This window comes from Anopheles gambiae, chromosome 2 (genome assembly GCF_943734735.2).
Source record: "Anopheles gambiae chromosome 2, idAnoGambNW_F1_1, whole genome shotgun sequence".
NCBI lineage: Eukaryota > Metazoa > Arthropoda > Insecta > Diptera > Culicidae > Anopheles > Anopheles gambiae.
Genome location: NC_064601.1, coordinates 81,129,736 through 81,154,536, shown reverse-complemented (window position 1 = coordinate 81,154,536; position 24,801 = coordinate 81,129,736). Strand labels below are relative to the sequence as shown.

The 24,801-nt window shown below is 40.9% G+C and overlaps 1 protein-coding gene across 13 annotated transcripts in view; it reads left to right on the top strand.

The window, feature by feature from the left end:
- Nucleotides 1-24,801, top strand: part of LOC1274912 (SCY1-like protein 2) — a 110,622-nt gene that overhangs the window by 72,715 nt on the left and 13,106 nt on the right. For 5 of the 13 annotated variants that reach the window (XR_009764848.1, XR_009764849.1, XM_061644957.1 and 2 more), the window contains exons 10-19: nucleotides 2,775-2,920; nucleotides 3,212-3,365; nucleotides 4,485-4,661; nucleotides 4,764-4,836; nucleotides 7,474-7,610; nucleotides 7,769-7,982; nucleotides 8,060-8,218; nucleotides 9,109-9,203; nucleotides 10,658-10,750; nucleotides 16,733-16,882. Coding sequence is in view for 10 of the 13 variants with exons in the window: in XM_061644957.1 (XP_061500941.1) it covers nucleotides 2,775-2,920; nucleotides 3,212-3,365; nucleotides 4,485-4,661; nucleotides 4,764-4,836; nucleotides 7,474-7,610; nucleotides 7,769-7,982; nucleotides 8,060-8,218; nucleotides 9,109-9,203; nucleotides 10,658-10,750; nucleotides 16,733-16,882 (1,398 nt within the window). In the remaining 3 variants the exon portion in view is untranslated. Of the gene's footprint in view, nucleotides 1-2,774; nucleotides 2,921-3,211; nucleotides 3,366-4,484; nucleotides 4,662-4,763; nucleotides 4,837-7,473; nucleotides 7,611-7,768; nucleotides 7,995-8,059; nucleotides 8,219-9,108; nucleotides 9,204-10,657; nucleotides 10,751-13,788; nucleotides 13,807-16,732; nucleotides 16,982-24,801 lie in introns of all 13 variants that reach the window. The other 8 variants (XR_009764847.1, XM_061644953.1, XM_061644951.1 and 5 more) reach the window with 6 other exon arrangements.

Here is a 24,801-nt window from a genome sequence, read left to right as displayed (position 1 = left end):
CGCTGGTTAATAAGGGTTCGTGTAGCTTGCCCTCTCAAGGCCTCTTTCCTTCCTAGTTACAAAACGATTTGTGTAGAATGTGGCTGGACCATCATCAGAAGCCATTTTACCACTGCTTCAAAAACCTATCACTGCTCATTCGCCCGCTCGAGAGAAATTGACTTGATGCAAAAACATGGTTCCCGAACCGAACCCGGCTTTCAAAAATCAATCAACCCCAATCGATGCAATCGAAGATAGCCCGAGCCAGAGTTCAGGCGGTTGTGCTGTCGATGTCCGGATCGATGTCGATGATTGTGACGGATACGAAACAACTCGTGGCTCATCTTTCCCGTGTTGCCATCAACCTGTTGCACTCTTTTTAGCTTAGCTTACCATTCGATCCAGGCTAGCAGACAACGCCAAAGCATCAAGTGTTTTGCCGGGTTGAGGTTTGGTTTTCTGCGAATGGTTCGCGATGTAGCAATCGCTCCACCGGTAAGCGATCCCCACCAATCCAGACGGTGTTAACAATGTAAAAGTGCAAATTAGATTTGATCGTCCGACTTTCGCACATCGTCTGTCCGTTAAAGGTGACTGCATTGAATTCAGTATCGTTTCGCTGATATTCCCATTTATTTCCTGGCAAGGGCAAACGTCGCTCAAGCACCAAACGTTCACCATCGCACGCGAGAGAGAGAGAGAGAGAGAGAGAGAGAGAGAGAGAGAGAGAGCGAGAAGTGGAAGTGTTTTCTTCGTGTTTTTTTACATCTCAACACCCACGAAACGGTAACGTTTTGGTGCAGGAAAACAGCATAAGCACAGTAATCAGTTTATCGTGCTGGTGCCCTATAAATCAAGCATCACTTTCGACGGGCCCTTTTGTTACTCGTTTAATTTGCGATTCTACAACGTCGTAAATTTACCACTTTGCACCACATTAATGCGTACGGCGGACTCATACGGATATATCAGCATGGTCTGCGATGAAAAAAGTGAAAACATAAATGAAAAATGTACCGGCAACGATAGGTTGACAGCTCCAAATCAATACAAAAAATAATATAATAATAGTTACATTCACTTTTTAAAATAATCAAAATTAATATCATAAGCCTTACAGTCAGGCCATTGCTTAATACGATCTTAAAGCATTTCAATTTGCTTTAAAGTATGTTCCGTTAAAATTTTAGTGATTCAAGTATTTTAGTACAATTGATTTTTTTTTTTTAGAATTTTGTTCTGCATTAATATTCAGCTAAAACACTGAACGTTTTGTTTCGCAATGCGACATTAAAAAAAATTCTTTTCTAGAGACAGTTTTATCATTTTGAAAGTTTTAAGGAATTCAATTTTTTATTTGCAAACGTCTATTTCATACTTTACACTACTATAATACCTTTTTTACAAAACACTATTATTAACACTATTCTCCAAATCAACCTATCTCAACGATGAGTTGAAATTTATTAAAGAAAAAATGACAATCTAACAATTAAATACTCCGTCGCCGACCAATGCTGGCAGTCGCTGAAACCCGAACAAGATTTGGCTCTCGCAACCCCCTTCTTTGTATTAGCCGTCTACTAAATTCAGCTGACGATATTTACGAGCCTGGAATGACGATAACGGAACTGACTTCACTTTTAAGTGTTCGGAATGCGTTAACCAAAATAACTATATATATAAATGTTCTGTTCGTTATCTAATGTGTATTGTAAACAAATTTTGACTCGAGAGGGCTTCATAGTCCATCGATTAATAAACTAAACTAAACTAAACCAAACTAAAATAGCTCGCTTCGAAATGTATTTTTGAGACTACCAAATCAATGTGTCAATCTGTAGAGTATTCCTCGTAAAATATTTGTATTATCTGTCGATTTAAGAAGCAATTTAACCTCAGCGTCAAAACCCTTTGTTGGAAATGAGGTACATTTTGAACAATATTATGATAATTTTGCACAAACACAAATATATGAAATGAAACATTATATTGCAAATGTTTTAGATACAAAAATAGGTTAGGAAGCTTCTTACCTGTATATAAACTAAATTATTTGTTACTGAAATATATAAATGCTTAAAACATGTACTGTAAATGAATCACAAATGTCGTTGATAGTTTAATGCGTCATGGGTTCGATCCCCAAATGGACCGTGCCGCCATACGTAGGACTGACTATCCTGCTATGGGGGGAAATTAGTCACTGAAAGCCAAGCCCACAAGTGGTACAGGCAGGCCTTGACCGACAACGGTTGTTGAGCCAAAGAAAAAGAAGAAGAAGTTTAATGCGTTGAAGAAGAGATGTACAACGCTTTACCAACACAATTATAATTTATAATATAATTAAAGTGGAAATTTAAATTAATTTATTACGACCTTACAGTTCGCTCAGTAATTTCTTCAGCTCTTTGCATAGCGTTATCATTGATACAGATGGCATCATGCCCCGGAATACTTCCTCATAGGAAATTGTTAGCTTTCCTTAAGTGTGTTGCCCGTGTTGAAACAGATAAACTACAAATGACTGTTCAATTGATCTGTCATAACCATCTTCGGTCTGATCGAGCGGTTTTGTGTGATTCACAACTCGTTACCTGCAAGCTTATTCCACGCTTTCTCTCTCTCTCTCTCTCTCTCTCTCTCTCTCTCTCTCTCTCTCTCTCTCTTTCCTGACTTTATCTCTGGCTTTCTCTCCCTCTCTCTCTCTTTCTCTCTCTCTCTCTCTCTCTCTCTCTCTCTCTCTCTCTCTCTCTCTCTCTAACACTCTTCCATGCTGTTTTCTTCCACAGAAACTCTGGTGGCAACATATCTGGCCTAATCTGCAGCAGGAAATGCGTGCTGATGAAGTGCTGGCCGCCGTCTTGCAGCCCGCCCTCACCCTGGTCCAAGAATCTTCAAACTCGGAATATGAAGCAATCATTTTACCTACCTTTAAGTAAGAACCGTCCTACCTTACTGTTAGCCCATTGTGTACTCAAGCATCCCTTTTCCATGTAATGCGTTCTCCCTGCTCCCTCCAAACACTGCCCCCCTACCGCTACCCTACACGTTCATCTGGTGAAAGTGTATTGTGTCAGCATCGAGTATATACTTTACATGCTAGATCTTAACAGCTTTCACACATCCTCGATCCCCCACCACACCCCGTGTGGTTTGTGCTCACACATTGTGCTTTTCACTTTCATTCCACCGACCGCTTGTATTCTCTTTCCCATTTCTTCGGCAGGACTGTTTTTGTAGCTCCAAAATCTATACAAGCAACCGTAGCATTATTAGAGAACTTACACATTATTCTAGAGAAAACACCACGGGATGATATACGGACAGAAGTTTTACCCCTCCTGTTCAACGCGCTGGAAAGCACAACGATACAGGTGCAGGTGAGTGGCGAGCAACGGATGCTCGGCTGCACGACTTTGTCGGGCATGGCTTGCGGGTAGGTGTCAGGTGCTATTAGCACGGTTGGGTTTTGCAGCTTGTAAGATGAAGGTACGTTGTGAAGACAGCCCTATCATGGCAGCAATTCAATTACATTATACTCGACCCCTTTATCCAGTGGTAATCTGGGACGAAAATGAACTACCACTATTCCATGCGGTTGTGTGGAAGGCAGAATAGAGTGCTGTTTCAGGGCAATTAAAATCTCGGTTTAAGATTTGCCACTTCCCGCTTGTTTTGGAGTTGTATGATTGAACTCGACAATCTAAAGTGTTTTTCCTTGTGTCTGCGTGCAGTATTAATTCCTCCTTGTTACATGTTATTAATGCATCCTCAATGGAGTGTTATCAAAACTCCTCCTTCTAGAAAATTGAAATTCGCATTCATTCCAGAGAATTGCAGAGAAGAACTCATTTTCCAGTTCAACTCAATCTCCTGTTGGGTTTCTGTAATCTTGTCTATTGAAATTTCACTCAACTCGCACCGAAAGCATATTCTATCCATTTACCAACATAATCCCCATTTCTGTCCAGTTTGCACTATTTTACATCTGCATTTCATAATGCACCCCACCCTCTAGAGGTACGCTTCCAGCAAACTTTGCACCATCATCGCATTGCTCGCTGATGGAATCGATGACCTCCAGAGGCATGTCCAATCGAATCCATCACAGCCCTATCAAGATCAAATCCCGTGTAAAGTCTCACTATACGCCATCCGCCCGTGCCAGCGCCTGCTGGTGCAGATTAACTTTCTCCCCGATTCGAGGAAACGCTTCTGCTAGCTACCCGAGAAAGTGTGTGCATCCTCGCCGTCCCAATGTCAATTATCCTGAACGCGATTGGATGAATGGAAAAATGAAGAGGAAAAAACCATCATCCGACACCGAACGAAAACTTCTTGAAAGCTCCCGCCTTCAGTTCAACGCTTTGCTGAAACCCGAACCCTCCTGGGGGAAGGTCCGGGCAGAACCGGGCTGCAAGCTGTGATAAATTAATTTCCCTCAGTTTTCACCGCCTCACTCACCCGACGATGCGGTGCTTTGTGCTTCCCGTTCACAGAGTGCCGCCCTGGTAGCGGTTACGAACGTGTACGACTACCTGGACGACATCACGATCAAGAAGCTGGTGTTGCCGAAGCTGAAGTCGGTGTTCGAAAAGAACCAAAGCGATCTGAAAATCATGGGCAACGTGCTGCAGTGCGTCGAACGTACGCTGGATAAGCTGGATAAGTCTCAGGTGAGTTGTCCGCTGTACAGTTGGGTTGAAGATGGGGAGGAAGGAGGTTAGACCAAACCCGGGAAAGCTCATCGTTCGACTGTCATCTCTTCTCTGTGACAGATAATCGATGAGGTGCTGCCGCTGCTGCTCGAGGTGCGACTCACCGATCCGGATATTGTGGTGCGCGTCGTCAGTAAGTATGCTACCCAACCGTGCTTGCTCTGTGTCCCGAGGACAGTCTCGCCCTCAGTACGAGAACCGTAACGGCTTTACTTGCAGGTAGATGACAGCATTTTGCAAAATGGTTGCAAACTCGTGGGGGTTTTACTTGTTGCAATTGAACTTGGGGCTTGCGCTTGCCAATCGGCATGACCGACTTTCGGTTACACTCCAAACCATTGCAAAGGGTTCAATAAGCCTTTGAACGATGGATGTAGCTACGTAGTAGCCGGGTGCAAAGTATTTGAACGGGGGTTACTTCATCTCGGGGACTCATCGTTCTTGCAATGTCCTGGTTATGTTCCACTCATCTCATTCGTTAACCATGATGCATAATGTGTGTGTATGTGTATGTGTATGTGTGAGAGAGAGTGAGTGTGGCAATGATGCGCTCTGTTTGTACGTATACTCAACGGCAACATCAGCAAAATGTCTGCGAACGAATGAAACCCGGTTCGCCTAGAGCAGAGAAACATGCAGACACATACACATACACACACACTTTTAAAACAGACAAAATTATTAAGTTGCTGTACTCCAGGGAGTTTTTCAGAATTTAACACACCTTGCCTTCATTATTAATGGTGCACAATTTTTCAGCCCGTACAAGTCAAGGCACAATATCATCAACTTGTTGAAAAATAGCTCCAAGGCTTAGGTCATACTCGACACATGGGCGAGTATGTAGGTCCGAGAAATATGTTTCGTCTTGTTTTGCACTCTTCTCCTTTGCTATACAAATATTTGCGAATAACGAAATACTGCTTACGGCAATACAGTCTGGTTGGTTCCTGGTCGCCCTGGCTCCTCGAGATGAAAAATATTATTAATATGAGATATTTTCATTGTACCTTGTATTACCATTTAAAATACTTTTGCGAAAATATTTGAATCGATTATTTTGGGTATTTTTTTATGCAACTGACTGGATTCAAGCATTCTTAACATCGTGTGCAGCAATTGTTTAAATTATCCTTTTGTATTTGACAAAACAATGATGACACTATATTGAATCACAAATGTTCCTTCTTTATTACCATGAATAGAATAGAAGGGTGTCTAATATCACGATCATCACTTGGAGTGATATGATCTAAAATTTAAATATAAAAATATCCTTTCCACCTACATGCGCAATGCTGGTCGGTTGGCTGACATGAGCTACCAACGCACATCGGAAGCAACCTAGCAGAACGTCAACGAAAATAGTCCTGAAGGTGTAGTAGGCCGCTTCACCACTGCTGGTGCATCCTACACTCACCTAGCAACAGCCGGCAGCGGTGTGTGGTACTGCGATTCGGAAAAGTTTATTTTTACCAGTCTGAGTGGGTGAAGTGCGTTGCGTTCACAGGAGAAGAGAGAATATTGTGCACCTGGAGAATGCAATGTAATGGGTGTAATATTGACCGAAGCCTTATTTGTTGCTAGATCGCAATTCAAATTGGACTGGTGTCAACTACATGGAGTATGGGTTAAACAATTCCCGACCATTTGTATGCCCTTGAAGTTGTTTGTTTATAAGATTGTTTGTTGTTTGTTTTGTGAAAATGCCAATTATTGGTTTATGTTTTTTTTAAATTATTCGATAATTTATTGTATAACTCAAACAAATGTTTGGAGTTCTTATCTTTTTTTATATATAAATGCATAGCGGGAATGTAGAAGAAACGTCAAAAAGGGTTTTATAATGAAAGATTCTCTGACAATTTATAGTGTCGTCCGTAAAGTTGCAATCTTCTCAAAATTTCACGAATCTGGAATTGATGGACATGTACTGTATACTGACGAAATAGAATGGACCTGTAATTAAATCAATAATTTATTTCACAGCATATCAAAGGTTGCTGTATTTAACACCGAATTGGAGGTTTCATTAATTGTTTAACAAGGAAAATCTTTTAAAGGCTCATTATGAACTATTACATTCGAGAATAATAATCATCTGTGCCACCAAACAATGGTTCTATTGTTCTCATTGACTACCAGCTCAATTTTCATGCTAATGTGGCACTAACAATTCCTCTTAATTTGGTAGCGAATAATTAGCATACCCAAAGCGAGTTCAAAGCAATTTGCTTCATCTTGTTTTACATTGAAAAACTACGGCAAACTTTCAGCCGTTGTCCATCTAAATGCTCTAACAGCATAGCCGAACACTCGGTACACCCGATACAACAACAAAAAACTTCCTAACGAACTCAACTGCCCTTCCCCGAGCGGCTGACATGTTTCGCATAAAATACTCTTCGCATACGCACCACACCCCCCTCCATCAATCCTGATGTTAGTAAATGTAATTTAATGAGCTGGAAATCATGTCATAAACCAGTTGATACACTAATAAAGCAAATTGAACAGCGAGCAAACGTACCCCACACCTCTGGACCGCCGTTCCGTGGCGTGTTTGTTACGGCCCATGCATAAAGTATAACACGGATGGCGTAAAATTATTCATGGCATTTTCTTTCCATCGCAACCGGACAACGAGTTGTGCTGCGCTCGGTTCTGCAAAGCTTTGCAGCCTTATGTTGTCTCACTCTCTTCAATCCTCTCTTTCTGTGTTTCTCTCTCTTTCTCTCTCTCTCTCGCTATCGTTCACCACCCATCGCAGACATCTATCGGATCATGCTGTGCGACAAAAAGTATGGCTTAACGGTTAACATCATGGCGACCAAGGTGATGCCTACGCTGCTACCGCAGACAGTGAATCCGTCGTTAAATCTGGAACAGTTTATGATACTTCTCGAGGTATGGTAGCGAGCGCGTTTGCGTGCGTGCGTGCATGTATGTGTGTACATACTATCGCCCAGCTGCAGCCCAGCTTCCGCGTGCGTGAAGAAGTTTTAATGCAAACGCTCTTTGCTTTGTTCGTGTTTTGGGGGCTGGGCGGGGGATTGCGTTCGCAGGTGCTTCAGGAAATGCTGGACCAAATAGATAGACAACAACGTAACAAATTGAAGCTGGACAATCTATCGCTCCCCTCGCCGGATCGGCACCGGCCGCTGCGGCACCAGTTCTCCTCGGACAACATGAACGCGCAGCAGTTTAACATACCGAACCTACGCATCGACCAGCGCAAAACGTCGAGCGCCGAGGATATGGCACGGAAGAACTCGACAGGTACCCGAAGAGGTATTGGAATGTCTAAACGTGTGCATGCTATAGTTGTGTGTGTGTCGTAACCCCATTTCTAACAGGATCGGGTGCTCTAGGTAGCTGGTGGTTCGGCGGCTCGCCGTCCTCGCCGGACAGTAACTTCCTCCGGGTGGTGAACGCATTCCCGAACCGCCGCCTGTCCGACAACACGCTCATGACGCCGAAAATACGCATCGCGCCATCTTGTGCTTCGTCTCCGGGTGAGTACTCACACGCACCAGCGAGATAGCGTGCCGTTTTGTTAGGAGAGTCATTTTTTACAACCTTTTTCTATTACTGATTGTAATCATCCTTTGTTTTGTCGACCAACCCCTGGCTTGTTATACATATCGCATCTAATCAGAAGAAAAACATTAAAATCTAATTATTTCGATAAGCTTCTCCAGAGCTTTTCTGTAAGAAGTAGTAAATTGTCTTGAAAACATATACAAAAGATAAGATTTTGAAATTTTCATGTTTTACCATCCTGTTTTACTTACCAAATCGCAGTTTATACCGTCGAGATAACTGCTATGGCGTATTTGTCAAACATGTAGCATGTAGCATGATGATAGTCACACATTTTTTGGTCACTATCACATGCTTAATCTATTTCCTTGATGTTAAATATTAATTGTTAATACACTGCATTCTCGGTCCGGTTAGTTTGCTAGTGTAGCATACAGTACTCCGACGACGACGGTCTGCGAAAAGTACCGATAGATATAAGCACGTCTCACCATAATCCATTGAATAATTGCACAAATTACAACGCATAGCAACCAATAAATTACTAAAGCTCCGTGCTCTGTGCAGCACGACAGTTGCCTTCGAGTGATTCACCGATTACCGCAACCGCTTTCAGTGTCTAGCTGAAAGTGTTGATGTTTGAGTTAGCCATCCCGACACATGAAAACCGCAAGCTCGGTTCCAACACACTGGTACCTTGTTCGCACAGCAGCGCCTGGTGTGCGAACTTTAACCGGAGCTCACTTAAAGGATAATGCAAGCTTAAGACATAAGCTGTGCAGTTTGTACCCCGTACACACCAAATGGCAGCTGACCAATTGCTTTGCTCTGTGTGCTCTTATTTCTTCTCCTTCGCTTTTAGGTGGAACCCCGGGCGGAGGGCTACCGATACGACGACACTCGAGCATTGGTCCGCAGGAACGACGAGGCTCCAACATCAATCTGTCACCACCGACTGTAAGTAGCAAAGGGATGGACTGCAAGCTCTACACCTTGCTGTAGCATTTGTGCGTACTTGCGTGCGTGTATGTGTTTGTAGTCCTTGATGCCGTAGTAGAGAGTGGGGATAACATAACAAAAAAACAACATTGCAAAAAGGCCAACAAACGTAGCATTGAATAGCCCGAGCAGTGCAAGCTGCACTAGTGTAACACGTATTGCCAGCTATAATGCCTAGTGCCTAGTTTCTATCTTTCTGTCCTTTTTGCTCTTTCTCTCTTTATCTCTCTTTCTGGTTGCTATCATACGTAATCTTCCTAGCTCTCCTTCACAAACAAACACACATATCTTACGTTGCTGTTTATCTTCCATCTTGCATCCGTATCATTTTGGTGTACACAAATCAGTCTTGCTAAATTATCATCACAGTGGAAATATTGAAACAGTATCGACATTTTAAAACCCAGTATCAGAAATACATTCAAAATCAGTTGTCTTCCTCCCACAGGACAATTAGAACCACTGTCACAGACATACACACGAATGGAGAACTAATTACATTTAATTTCCACCACTATCAAAAGTCATCGCACACAGCTTTACAGCATCTGATCCGTACATATGTCAACTGTCTGTTGATATAATCAGACGACAAACTGTCACGGACTCCCTCATGCCCTCATACGCTTTTATTTATACTTGTCCTGTCAGGCTTTTTTTGTAATGTACATGATTTGTTTTAAAGCTGCTTGAAGGCAAATTGGTACAACCTTAGTATATCTTGTCTAAAAAAGCTACAACAGACCATTCAAAGTCAGTGTTCAACTAATCGAAAGCGATGAAATGTCTCAACATTCACTTCGGTACCTCCACAACTGTAACTGTAATTGAAATTGCCTCAATAATGTAATTAATTCTATAACCATTCTCCCTTCGTCTTCACTTTATTAATAAAAGGTACACATTCAAGAGCATGTGTACCACTATACACTGAAGGCTGCCTTCCGCTTGATATTTGGCTAATGAGTTTCCAAACAATCCTTGCCCATCATGTAATCAATCGAACGCGTGCTGCTTGCTTCTGATCACAAAGGACTCATTATGGTTTGCCCGATCACACTCAAATGCCTACATACACACGCACACACACACATCCTTCGTTAGGCATTATGACGTTGCAAATTACGCCACTTGCTTCAAACAGGTGGCAGCGGCATGTGGGAATCGATAGAATTTCCCATCATGATGGGGACCCGGCCGTCCACCGTTCGCAGCACAAACTAACGTAATGTTTCCATTTCTGTTTCTTCTCTTCTATTTGCCACATAACAACATCCTGTTCTGTTTCACACTACGCCCCGGCGATCTGTCCCTATGTTTCCTTTCTTTGTTTCCGTCGTGGTCGTCGTCGGGGTTCCGCGGTACTGGGGTAACGCTGCATCGACGTCCTACCCACTTTGCATCCACTAAAGCAGGCTTTCAGCGCTCGAGGGGGCTCCGGTTCAAGCCTTTCTGTGCCTTCCTCATCCGCTTACGTCGTAAGTTCAATGGAGAAAACACGAGTGGTAATTGAAAATTTCCCGAACGCTGTTATTTGGTTGTTTCGGAGCCAGCACCGATGTGTCCGTCTGTCTGGACACCTTAGTGTCCCACACCGTGTTGATTACCGTGTCTGATTCTTGTCTTTGATTTGGCACGTTTGTGTATGTGTTGTGGTGTGCTGGGGCACCTGTGGGGCACTTGCTTGAGCTCCCCTGGTGCCAAACAATCGTCAATTAAGCCCGGATTGCTTGAGGGCATGTTTGATCACGGCACACCTCCATTCGCAACAAAGCGTATGTGGTCGTTTGTTCCTGCACTTTTATGTGTGTGTGGCGTTTTTTTCGTGTGTCTTGTCTCGCCTGTTAAGCTCGTAAAGGGCCGTTGGTTGTGTTTGTTCTGTTTTTTTCAATTGTTAACGTTCCCAAACCCTGCAACGAACGCGTCCATTGCTTCTAACTACACTGTTGTGTCTACTTCTCGTTCGTTACAGTTGATGCATTATTACTGTCACTGTTCCCAAGTCTCGTCCAAAACCTTCTGTGACGCTATCTCTGCTCTCACGTGTCCTTTTGTCCGTGCTTGCTGCCTGTTGTTTTTTTCTTTTTCATGTCTGTGTGTCTGTTTTTTGTGAACGTCCAAAATTGATGTGTCGATTGAAGTGCTCTCTTACGTTTCCTGTGACGTTCGACGCAAGACGCTTCTGAATACAAAGACAACAACCAACTACAACAAAAACTCCCACCACAAAAATTGAACCAGTTTTGTTTTATTCTTCCTTTTGCTCCACCATCCAGCAATGCTTATCGAAAGAATATTGTGCTTGTTCCTGCTTTTTTCCCATCCTTATCAGAGTCAAGTGTTACGTGTCAGCAATTATCCCACGATATCCCTGGCTTTTAACGTCTATCTTTCGCTCAGCCCATCCCGACCGATTGATTGATTAGATGAGTAGAGTCGGCTGCCCATTTTTTTTATTTCTGTCCCGACGAACCCATGATAACAAAGAAAAAATCCATTTCCCTATCGTTGCTTTGTGCATGAAAACTGGTCCTCGGATAGAACAAAAAAACAAACAAAACAAAAGGACTACCCACCACTCTATCTACTGGAGTGCATCATCGTCACGCTAGATAGCGTTTATTACGCCACACACACACAAAAAAACTACCTTTTTGCAGCTGCTTCTTTCATGGCATTTCTCACTTTTGTACTTTTTGTGTGTTTTGTGCACGCCTGCATGGGCTGCACTTTTTGCAAACATTCCGCAAAGGTGTATGAAGCTGCTTCTAACACCTAACCTGTTGAACCGACGGCACCTGTTGACATTTGGCCGGGAAAATGTTAGCTTTTTCTACATGGCATTCACTTTTTTTTTTGCTATGCCATTTCGTTGCGTTATCCTGCGCTGAGTTAGCTTCACCGTTCACTTTTGTCCCGTCGATAACGATCCAGGTTGGCTTCCGGGAAGCTTTTGTTTTTCGTTCCTCTATGGCACGAGAGAGTTTCGCCTTTGTGGCATTGGTGCGGCAGCACTAAAATGGAATGTGGAATTAAAAAAAAACTAAAAAACTTCTATTTCAGTTCACTGCTAACATTGTAGCACACATGTGCTGTTGTTAAAATTGTGTTGACATTGTGTGGAAAATTGATATACATGCATTTTTTGTAGATAAAACTACATCACAAGCTATAAATAATGAATTATTGGAGTTACTATCAAGTCAATAATATTCTATTTATAAAGCAAAACGTATGTCGAAATATATATATATATTTTTTGTAATTATTTCGAAATTATGAAGTCGATTATCTTATTTTTTTCATTTTCACTATAAAGGACGACATTCTTGTTGATATTTTTTCTATATGAAGCGGCAATGTTGGCATATTCAATTAACAAATCCATGCTACGATTTTGTGTTTGTGTTTCTCCAGTTGCATCGTTCGTTCAATCAGCATATTTGAGTTTACTTTCACAATCCGATTCCTGTTGATCGACTTTATACTTCGACTTAAGCCATTCGACTGCTTCTCTCGGTCTATCTCTCTTTCACTCTCTTCTCTTTTAAGCCTTTGTCGACATTTGTACAAAAAAGTATTTCCTCCTTTGTTAATGTTTGCTTTTTGTTCGACATACTTGTTGTTTTTTCCTTTAAACATTTGTTTTGTATTGTCTCGAGTTATTGTTCCGTGACGTCCTCTTGTTGCATTTATTGCTTTTGCATTTGTAGCAATGTTTTTATTATACGTTTTGGTTAATTCGCTGCAGTTGTAAGCTTTAGTTGTGGTTACGTTTTCAAGATTTGAATTGAGGCGTTTGTTATACTGTTTCTTGTACAAATGCAACTGATTTCACATTTATTGGTAATATTGGGCTATGAAAGAGAATGCATATTGCATATTACGTTTGAGAATATTACGTTTGCTTGCGTTTATTCGTTTCTGTTTCATAATTCAGTTTACTTCAAATGTTCAATATTTTCCAAATAAAATGCCAACAATATAAGATGCTTTCATAAACATTCAAAATTAAAAGATTTTTTCAATTATTTTCATACTTTTGAGCAAGATATTGTTGGAAAAAATTTCATTTGAATGTAAAAATTCTCAGCTATTTAACGAAACCATTGGAATTAAGAGTACAGAATCCTATTTATAACCTTCAATTTATAGATAAACAATGTCGTATTAAACTTACCAACATAAAGAAAACTACTAGAAGCAATTTTTCTAGTGGCATCAAAAAGCTTTAAAAGCACCTCTACCAATCAAAGGCTTTCACCGTGGCTGCCTACGAGCAATAGTGTTCCACTTTCAGCATCGTACGGCAAACACACTTACACAGAAAACAATCAATCAGAAAACAAGCGCGAGTGCGTTGAGGGCACGCAAACACACTGGCACCATCATCAGTCACTGTCCCTGCACTAGGCGCATAAAGCTGAACTACGCGGGCTAGTCGAATACTCCTTCCGTATCTCTCGAATCGTTTCGCATCGAATTGAACTACGAAAAATGAGCAGAAACAAATATACGCTTTTCTTCCCGTTTGACTCTTTAGCTTGCACGGAGCATGATCGTGAGTACTATCTATCTGTAATTCTTGTTTTACGTGTTTTCTTCCTACCTCTTCCGAGCCGATTATCCTAGCGTAGCGCTGTCTCCGGGCTAGCTTTCTACAGTCCCGCGTTCGTAGCTTTCCTGCGCACCGGATTGTAGCGCGATCGAAACCAAAACTGCATCCTTGCAAGTTCAACATTCCTGTTTAAGTAGAACGAATTTTGAGGTTTCTATCCTATCCTAAACCAACCTTCCTAAAGTAACCAAACCCGCACCTGATTTTTGGTGCACAAGATCTTTCCATACGTTTTCCCAATCCCAGCGGATAGGTTAGATGTGGGCATATCATAACTTAGCCTCACAGACGGCAACGATTGCCGACAACCTAACGAATCATATTTTCTTTGTTTGTATTTGCAACCGGAAGTAACTTTACTTCTCTGCAAACATGAAGCACTCCGTCCGTACGTCAGTTGCTTGTCTTGGCGTTGAAAAGTTTTGCTTAGCCAAATGCATCCTACCATCTCTGCCATGTTTGTTTTATTTTTATCCTTTCCGCCGGAAATCACTTTTCTTCAAAAAACTATTACATCCCTTTGCACAGGCGAGCGGCGGGAGTATGCTTTCAACTAGCTACTCACTTTACTTTTCCATTGTTCCGCCCGGACAAGCTTACGGTCGAATGAAGCTCGGGTGCGCTGGAGCAAACCGAGCAGGGAATAACAGTTTTTGCAAGACTTCCACTCCTGACGCAGTGCTGAAAGTTGTACGTTCACCTGAAACCCCTCCCTTCCGTGTCGTGTGTGCTGCCAGCTCGATTTGTGCCTGCGCACCCTGAAAGTTTGCATTTGCTTCAAGATGTTTGGCAGATTTCCTTACGCAAACAAACAGCATTCGTTCCTGCCGTGCGGTGCCGCCGTGGTATGGCTTGGTTGTTCCTTTTTGCTTTTGTTGCCCACGTCTAGCACCATTGTCTGATCCTTGAGCGCCATTCGTCCATTTCTAATCCCGTGCCCACAATCCATTTCTATTACCATAACCCATCCCCCTCCCACATCAGCATGTGCACACAAAAGACGAACCGCATTCGCAGCGAGTAAGTGCGCGTGAACGTGATGAGAAGCTTTAATGTAGTTACCCGTGTGATCGTTCCTGTTCCTGTCAGGAAGCAGGTGACGTTGTGAAGTTTTATTTTTATTATTTTCACTCCAAGCTATCCTGCTTTGACGTCTTGCCGCTACCTCCAATACTACAATTGTTGTCCGTTATTGGCCGTAAAGCGCATCCTGTTTTACTTGTGCACGACCAATTATCTGTGCTTTTAACATCTTGCCCTAGGTGCGCAACTTCCGACGGGATTGCCTTTTGTTGTTCTTTTTTACATTCATTTGCAATGTGTGTATGTAATGTATATTTTATTTAAAATCATTCCATTCTGACAAGGTACGTTGCTTGTTATTTTCATTGAGCTACTTTTCATTCCTGGCTATTAGTATTCTCTCTTCCACCACTACCATACGACACTAAAGTTGATTGGCACATATATTGGCACTAAATTTTAAATTTAAAAAATATATATGAAATTATCAAAACCGTTTTCCGTCCCGTCAGGGTGCGTGACTAGCCACCCCGAAGTATAGTTGTGAAGAGTAAAATAACTGCCATCGATACGTGTGTGAAAAATAATATTAATAAAACTCACTGATCTATCAATTATTGTACTGTTGTAGGCAAAATACGCTCAAGTGTAAAATCATTGATAGAAACCAATGTTTGTGAAATGTGTACGTAAATCAGGTTTTTCGCTGTAACAGCATACACGTAAACACAAAAGTTCAATGATTCAACATATTGCCTTATGGATAGCATCTCCGTATCTTACGAGGCTGTATGGGTTCAACTCGTTTTGTTTCCATCCAGTAAAGTGGTACAATAAGTCTAGGAAGTCTGTAAAGACCGGCATAATCGCGTCGGTCGTATAAGTACCAAAAAAGGTAATTTGTCTATAAGTAATCCAATTAAGTTTTGAAAATATAATTAATAATAAACAAAAATCATTTGAAAAGCATCAAAGGCACACATTAGTTTCATGAGTAGTCTAACGCTACTATATACAATGCCACCTAAAATGCCACCAAAGACGATTTTTATATATTTTTTTCATAAAAACGGCTATGAAAGCCGCTTTACTTAATTGCAATATTCTTAAAATATGCAAGAGTTGTTACACATATCGACAAAATTCTACAACAATTTATCTTTGCCGCAATGTGTTGTTCAAGATATGATGCAGCAGCAAAGAAAACTATAAATTACACTGTCAACATACTGTACAACTTTGAAGAATCTAGAGACCGCTGTCGTACAGTTCTGAACGAACTGTATTACATTTTGAGCACACCGTCAAATCCATTAAATCTTAACGCCTTCGCTTTACTGAGACATTGTGCTCTGGACGTTAGCCTCATCCATTGGTCGCTAGCGATAACGTTAGTGTGAAAGATGCCCCTACCCTTGCCAGTTAGTTGCAGCAAACTCATCACAACCCACGTTGTACAATCGAGCAATAAAACACGCGCCTGCCGATGACAGTTTTTACCACCCACCGGGCAAAGAAAAAAAAGGTGTGCACAATTGGCCATCCCTGAAAGATGGACAGGGACAGCTGACATGCACACACACACACTCACCCTGACGGGACACGACGCAAATGACCCGTGACGAGGGCGGCGTGGAAGAAACAATCGAACGAACCGAAACTGACAACCAATAATTGCATTTCGCTTTTCTCTTCTCTTTTCCCCATTCCTGTTTACTGTTTTTCTTCCATTTTTTTTTATTCCACCCGTCTGCACCGCGTCTCTCTCGCACCGGACGACACGCAACGGGACAACGGTACACCGCTCAAACCGCACACGGACGCGCAACGTTTATCCACAATCCAGGGAGGCTCGATGCCGAACACTTCGAGCAGTGTTCCGTTCCTACTGTCGTCGAGCATGCAATCGATCAGGAGCCGTCGTACCTCGACCGTGCTCTCGTCCGGACCGCTCGGTTCCGGTTCCGGTCTGCTTCAACAGCTCGGTTCCGGCATGGTAAGACAACTGACTGGTTATGGTGGCTCCGGTGCCGCAAGTCCGGTTCAACAGTCTCTTTTCAATGGAAATTCTAGTAGTCAGACTCGAAATAATTATGTACGAAAGTGTCCGTCACTAAATATAACGTTTAGTCGTTAAGACACACGATCACACTGCAAACACCTCCCGACTCACGTCTGCACAACCACCAACACCGGCACAAGCTCATGCATCAATACTTTCACACATTTTTACTACAACAACAACAACAACAAAAAACACACACACACAAGCCACTCATACTAAACCCGCAAATGATCACCGTGTCTCGATCACGTGTCCATACGCTGTTCATTTAATTCCTTCATTTCTATGTGTTGAGCATCACGCACATGATTTCCCATATCTATTTTGCCATCTTTTCATGGTTTCCATTTCCTCATTATCAGCATGTCCATTATCATCCTTTTTTGTCTTGTTTCGTGTTGATATTTTTTCATCATTCTCATTCCACCATTTTAATTCTCTATGTTACTGTTATTCCTTTTTATCGTGCGTCATAAAGTTTTATTGCTGTTCCAGAAACACTTTAACTCAACTTCATTGCTTCAAATGAACTGCTTTTTCAATTTATCTGATTGTTTTCCAAAAATGAACTCACTGTTCTTTTTTATCAATTGGATTTTCTATATTGGCTCGATTTCACATCGATTACGTTCTCCTTTTCACACATTCAATGCATTTGCACATTTTTGTAATGTTTTTTTTTTCTCTAATACTTACAATCCAATCAAACTATATTTTGTTCGTAACAATCCGTAACAAAACATTTCAAAGCACATTAAGCAGAAAAGTACCCCAATTAAACGAATACAATAACACGAAAATAAACCCCAGACCCTCTGGCAAAAAGGCAATAATCTCGAGGCACAACATGTAGAATGCAAAATTTAGAATAACTCGTAGCTCAAATGATAAAAAAACAATGCAATATTATTTTAAAATAAGTAAAAAATTGCGCCAAATACGAACAAGTAATCATGCACGATCAATCGATGCATAATGGATCAACCGCCGAAAAAAGGTAATTTTTGCATATAACAATAACATTGCGGTTTCGACCAAGCGACACTCCCGGAAAAAACGGAAATTTAAAAAAGAAAAACAACAAAGTCAACCACTCATTAACAACATCGTCATTATTCTCCCGGGCAGATATTACACACGCATTGAAAGACCCTATTTTAAACAAACATTTATTTGGGAGCGTTGTGAATGTACTAACTTTAATTTAAATTTTGGGAGTAAAAAGAGTGAAACGCACAAAACTCAATAGAAGCGAGCGTTATCAATAATTACTAGCGCCTCCAATAACACATTACACTTACCAGCCATGTAAGTACTATTCTGGAGTACACACGAGTACACCGCATCGTAAGACAACGACCACTCTTGGCCAGTTGGTAAGCCGCTGCGACAAATCACCGGCCAAACGAAGGGTGCTGGTAAACTCACCATAAACAAATGGTTAACGATAAGACTGGTGGGTGTTGACTGTATGTTACTTCTGTTTTGTGACTTGTGTCCTATTTGTGTATATTTTGGTGCGTGTATGCTTGCGTGTCTGTTTCGGAGTGTTCGAGCGTGTATGTGGGCGCGTGTGTATGTGTTGTACGTATGTGTATTTGTACAATTAATAAATATATAGATAAGCTGTTACTATCATTCACAGCAGCAAGGCTCTAATTGGCTAGTGATAAGCATTATTACCACGGAAACTGTATTAAATTATTGTAATGGGCGGTAATCAACAATCCCTACTTTTGTTTTGTTTCGTTTGCGGTAGTCTGCCTGAGTTCAATTCCGATCAATATGTCCATGATGAAGTCACGAATAGATTTATAGTTTTATAGTAAAACACCAACGAACGAAACTGAGAAATAGCTAAACGTAAGGCTTACTAAAAGTATTGTTACAAAGTTCCCCGCCTCTATTCGCCCTTTCCGCTATAAGTACTAGGAAACAATGAAATAAACAGAAACGTTCAGTCACTGAGGATGGTCCAATTCGAAAACATGTAAGCTTAAAGTTTCAAACACAGATAAGTCATACATAAAGCAATAGCAGCTTTGGCGGCTGAAATTAAACTAAATTTGCATCCCCAATCGTGCAGGCTGAATATTCTGATTGTTTATCAATAACCATAAAACTAATCAACTCTTGTAGACATCTACCTACTTTCCTGTTGAGTATTCTTCACCATTTATATTGATCCGTATGTAATTAGGTAATCTAATCTAACTCTAACATTTTAACGATCTGTCTTTCTCTATCTCTATCCTCCTCTTCTTACAACTGTGAGCAAAGGATTGCACGTGGCTATATGCTCCGTTCTGTATAGGTCTGTTTGCCTGTGTTGCCAATAGATAAATTATTGTAAATGTAGGATGCCTTCTCGCAGCTTGTATAATCATACCAGCATTGTCTGTGTTTTCCCCAATAGTAAAAAAATCCTTATAAATGTTTATCAGTTTGTTTGTAGTGCAGTGCATCAAACTGCCTAACTATTATTGTCTTGTAAAAATAACGAATACTTTAATCTTGTACCCACGCTTTTTGTGCTAAAATGAAAGAGTGCTGATCGCCACAGATTTTTGTGCTGACCCTAACTACCTTCCAAAAAGCATCGTTGTGCGAACCATCTTACCTTTATCGATGTTTCGATGTTGCGCTGTTTGTTGTCTAGGATCTATCTTCCTTTTCTTTAATGTTTGTAAACCTTTCTACAAGCCCATGAAATAGCACAACGATTAACAAAAGTCGACCAATAGCTTCATGTTTGCTTTCATCTATGCAACACAAAAATAGACAGATAAGCCTCAAAATCGGCCTATGACGACACTATTGCAAATATATATACTTATATATACTTCAGCATTAATATCATCCGTCATATGATCTACCGTTTCATCCCTCAACTGATTAGTTCCTCTAAAATACTCAAACATTAAAACAATTGTTCATTGTTCTTTAAAGCGTTTTGTTTATCTGCCCGGGAATCGATAATGATCTTGTTGTAGAGTACTTTGCTACCGACCTCGGTTTACGGATTGCCTTTATTGATACTTGCGATGCATCCTGTCTTTGCCGGTGATGAATGCGAATGATTAACACGTTCCACTACAATATCTTCTAAACGATACAGTTTTTAATTGTCGATCCTATCGCTTTGCTCCAAACGTATGCTATACTGCTTCTGTATTGGCTGCTTATGCTTTTGCTATAATTTGCACTTCTTCATCCCTGTCACAAATATAACTTTACATTTTTACTCCCTTTATTCCTTATTTTGCAGAAATTGTTTTGGTATGTTGGTGTACATATAAACGAGATAATAATCATCATAAACTTAAGAATTTTCTATATCTAACACAGATATTGTATCACAAATATTGTTTCCTACGTTTGTGTACATATCAACGAATTAAGAATCATCACACAATTATGTATCTGTTATATCTAACATGCAACAGCACACATTGGTACACGTGTCAAACAAGAAAACGATTGACCTTTTGTGTAATTAAAATTTTCACTCTCCTATTTCAATCAACTCAATCCGTTTACAACAAAAAGTCAGCTCTAAATGACAATTTCCTCCCATCTATAGTCATCAAATTCAGAATATGTATTACTGTGTCATGATTTCTACAAGTCACAAGCTGAACACCGCTCAGAGTGGTACGATTCTATTTCCGTTCTGAAAAGCACAGTTACCATCTGCAGCATTATTGTGTCGAATCATCACATAACTGTTGTTTTATTCACAGTACCACACAAAATTGTACGGTGCATTGGTCTGTAAACAAGTTTGCCAGCATGGCGTTAGTTTCATTCATTTCCTGGCCAATGCTATAGAGACCGATTTTGTTCATAGAATCGCCATTTATACTGCTCTGAGTCGTTTATTTACTAAAAAAAGACGACGCAATATAGTTAGTTTGACATTGCTTCGGGATCCCCACCTTCACCACTATTACATCCATTCCCGACAGTGAGCCACGTAACATACATGTTGCCAACAAGGCTATGCATTTTAAATTATATGATGCATTTCATTTTTATTGATCATGTTGTGAATCTCTTATGAGCATAAACATTTGACGAACCTGTCAACGAATTACAAGTTAAAGTTCACGAGCAAAGTTTCACAAACATTTTGAATGTGGTTGGCTTATAATATTCATATTTATTTGTCTGTTCAGAAATAATTGCCATGTTGTATTCCTTCCAAACATTCCCTTGTAACTACTGTTTCACACTGCAACAGGACTCTTTCTTTCACTCGTTGGTAATTATTATTTAAGTAAATACAAGCATTTTTTAAGCTGTCTTATAATTAATTTTTTTCTTTAGAGACGCTAAAAAACCGTCACTTATCATTGGATTTGACGAAATAGTGAGCTTGCCTCTTTCGCTTAGCCTAGATCGGGATCCTTCGAGAATGCTCAACCCGATCAGTGGTTGTCGTTGACCACACTAAACACTGTCTGTGTCGCCCTCTTTCGGGAATCACAAGAAATAACACTGTGCCAGCGAATCGACCGTTAATAATAATTAACAACTACTACAAATGATGTTAACTAGTTCTGCAGTATTTGCATTTAATACTTTGACAGCTGGTCTGACGTCACAGTTTTACGAGTGAGCATGTAGCGCATGGCAAGATAGCGGAAAGAGCGACATTTTCTCGTGCGACTGTTATCATTCATTTGTTTCATTGCTATATGCGGCGTAACACATGTCGTTCTCGTTCTCTTTTTCGTACCTTATTCTTTCTCAAGAGAATTACTGGGCGCCAGAGACAATGCTGAACGGTGAGCAAAGCCACCATGCGAATTCATATGACACGGCGCTTAAAGTGTTAAAGTGCTAATATCAATGCAGGATTCAGCTATCAATATTTGTGTTTAATCTTACTATAAGTTGTATAACAAACCATTAAATCCAATTTTGTTTTTAACGTTCACTAGGTTTTTGAAATGGTTTGAACACTACCATAACTGGGGCACCTCCATTGATTTTACTAGTGACCAGGCGTCTCCACGTGGTGCATCAATGTACTAAACGCCTTTACCTTTTTTATAAGCGACTAGGCGCCTCCAGTATTGAGTTCTTTTTTAATGCTTTGTTCATTATTATTTAATTGTGTAAAGGTATACACGTTGCTGATTTACATTTTAATAAAAAAAACTGTACACAATATTTAAAAAATGGTAGCCAAAGTACCTCATCGACGTTTGTTTTTACTTTCCGTTCCCTGGTAAATATTTAATTAATTACACACGAGACATAAAACCAAACACCCATTAGGAATTCAGTGCACCATCCCCCAACAACACAACTACACTGTACCCGGCACTATACTGTTGGTGCTGTAAAAAGCAATTCGGCACGGATTTGCACGTCACTTTGCATGCAACACCTGAGCCCACACACGCGCCCGCGCATTCAACGAGCCCGTATCAAACCTACTCTGCACACCAATATGCACAAAACCGGCACACAATACAAATCGAATCAGTGGTACTGCACCCACACAATGCTTTTAGCACCGTGTCTCTTCCCTAGCATCGATACAGCTTCCGGCTAGGCCATTCCGCTCTCAGCACACGCACGGCGGAAGCAGCCCACCAACAACAAGCTGGCTTTAGTATTTCATTACGAGTCTGCGGTTCTAATCCAGTTTGATGTATTATGGCCACGCTACCTCTACGTAATACTTGCCAGTGGTATGTTGCATATGCTACGTGAGTTTCGGCTCTCTCCCTTCTGTCCTTGCGCGATGATTGTACGGGTACGGCCGATCCAACGGGCTCACACAGCGGCTATATTTCTTGATGGTTGTCATTTGTCCTCATTTCCGCTTTCCGCTTCTTTCCCTGCTCGTCCACAACCGCAAGTTGCGGATTGTTCCGTACGTGTTTGAAAGTTGCGTGCCAAATTCATACTTACGAATCGTCGATTCAAATTTATACGTGTAATTTTCATCCGATTGGCAGATGTGCTTTCGGCCGGGTTTAAAATTCTAGTGATCTAAATAAACGCCATGGCAACACATGAGACGGGACAATTGAAAACATAATCAGGTGTTCCTTAATCCTTTTGGTGACTTCCAGACTCAATATTTTCACAAATGATTGAAATAATAGAAACTTAAACTTCATTGCTCGCAACAAAATCGACATGATTTTAGGCGTACAAAAAACAGCTACCAAGCTTTCCAACTTCATCATACGCGCATTCTCACAAAAGAAAACAATACCTAAAGCTGCTTTTCCCTTACGTCCCTAAAACTGCTTCGTCGTCTAAAAGCTCTGCCATACCACGCATGAAACGATGCCGAGAAACCATTTTATGTTTGTCTCTAATCAGATTAAATGTTCCACCTTGCAGTTGGAGGGAAATTTCATTTTCCTGCTAACGAATGTGCTGTTCGGCATTGGTACTGGGGAATTCCCCCGTGCCATTACTCAACCGGTGTCGCACGATGAGATGACCCATTCCACGGTGCTTAATCTGCAGCATACTCCGCAGTCTGAGCCAAGCGAATGAAGTTTAACGCAAAGTGAAGGTTCAATTGGATCTGCTACTAAGCCTTATGGCATTGAAAATATGTTCTATATTATTTTTTTTTCTTTGCTACACAAAAGCTTAGAATCAAGGAGTGGTTGGAATACGATATCAAAGGTGAAACAGACATGTTAGCGTGCTTGCGCTCAGCCAGCTTCCAATCTGTATTTTCTCCAGGAGTGGGCACAAAAAAAATAGAACAAGTAGGAAAACGAAATTTCTTACAACAAAATGGAAGACTTGCCGATGCGTATGAAACCAATCCGACATGCTAGTCGAAACGGTACATCAACAAAAGAAATCTGTCAAGTAATCAAGCTTAAAGAAGCTTTTTCCAATGAATTGTTCCATTTTTTGCCACACTATATTACATTTTTCTGCCATTTTTTGCAAAAGAATAATGAAGAGATGTGTTTTGATCATTTTTCCCTGTACATCATTGCTGAAAACAATACGCGTGTGATACAATAATGGTCAGAATGAACCAGTTTGCGATTGGAAACCGAAAGGTCATTTTATAATTTTACTTAGTTTAATGCTTTGCTTCTTCTTTTACGAGCATTTTATTTTCACACAATAAACCTCTGTATATATTTTCCCACATTTTACAAAGATGTACAATATACTTTTGAGATAATTAACGATTTTTGTTTTCCCTGCAACGATTAGTCACTAATGTAATGACACAACAAGTACAAACAAACACAATTCAGCACCAGCGTAGCTAATCATGATTGAATTCCGAGCTTGAGGCACATTGCATAAACAACACCGCACCGAACTGCTGCCGGCAACTTGCTGCACTCTCTTCCTTTCCCTAGCGGACAACAAGCACGCATCATGTTTTCACCGTACGGCGGCAGTAAGCTTGCTTTTGAACAAATGCTTCAAGCACAATTACTTACTCGCAAACAGCAAAAACCAAATGTTGCACGCAAGCTGAATGAAAACTGGCGCAGCACCACTAAGCTAATCGCAAAACTAACACCACTGAACACGCCTTCCTACAAACAACAATAACAACAACAACAGACACGTCCACTTCTCCGCACAACCATGTTGCGGTGGCGTGTACAGTAGCCATTGCTCATCGCTTTTGCTACACATCAATATTATAAAACCGTGCCACAGTACCACATGCAAGGCATTTTGGCTTTTTTCTTGAAGCAACTCTCGATCACTACCACCACCACTACCACCAGAACAACACAACAACTACCAAATAATCACCACTGTCACAAAAATAATAATTACAACAACAACAACTACTACTATCAACTGTCAAACATCCACCACTAAACAAC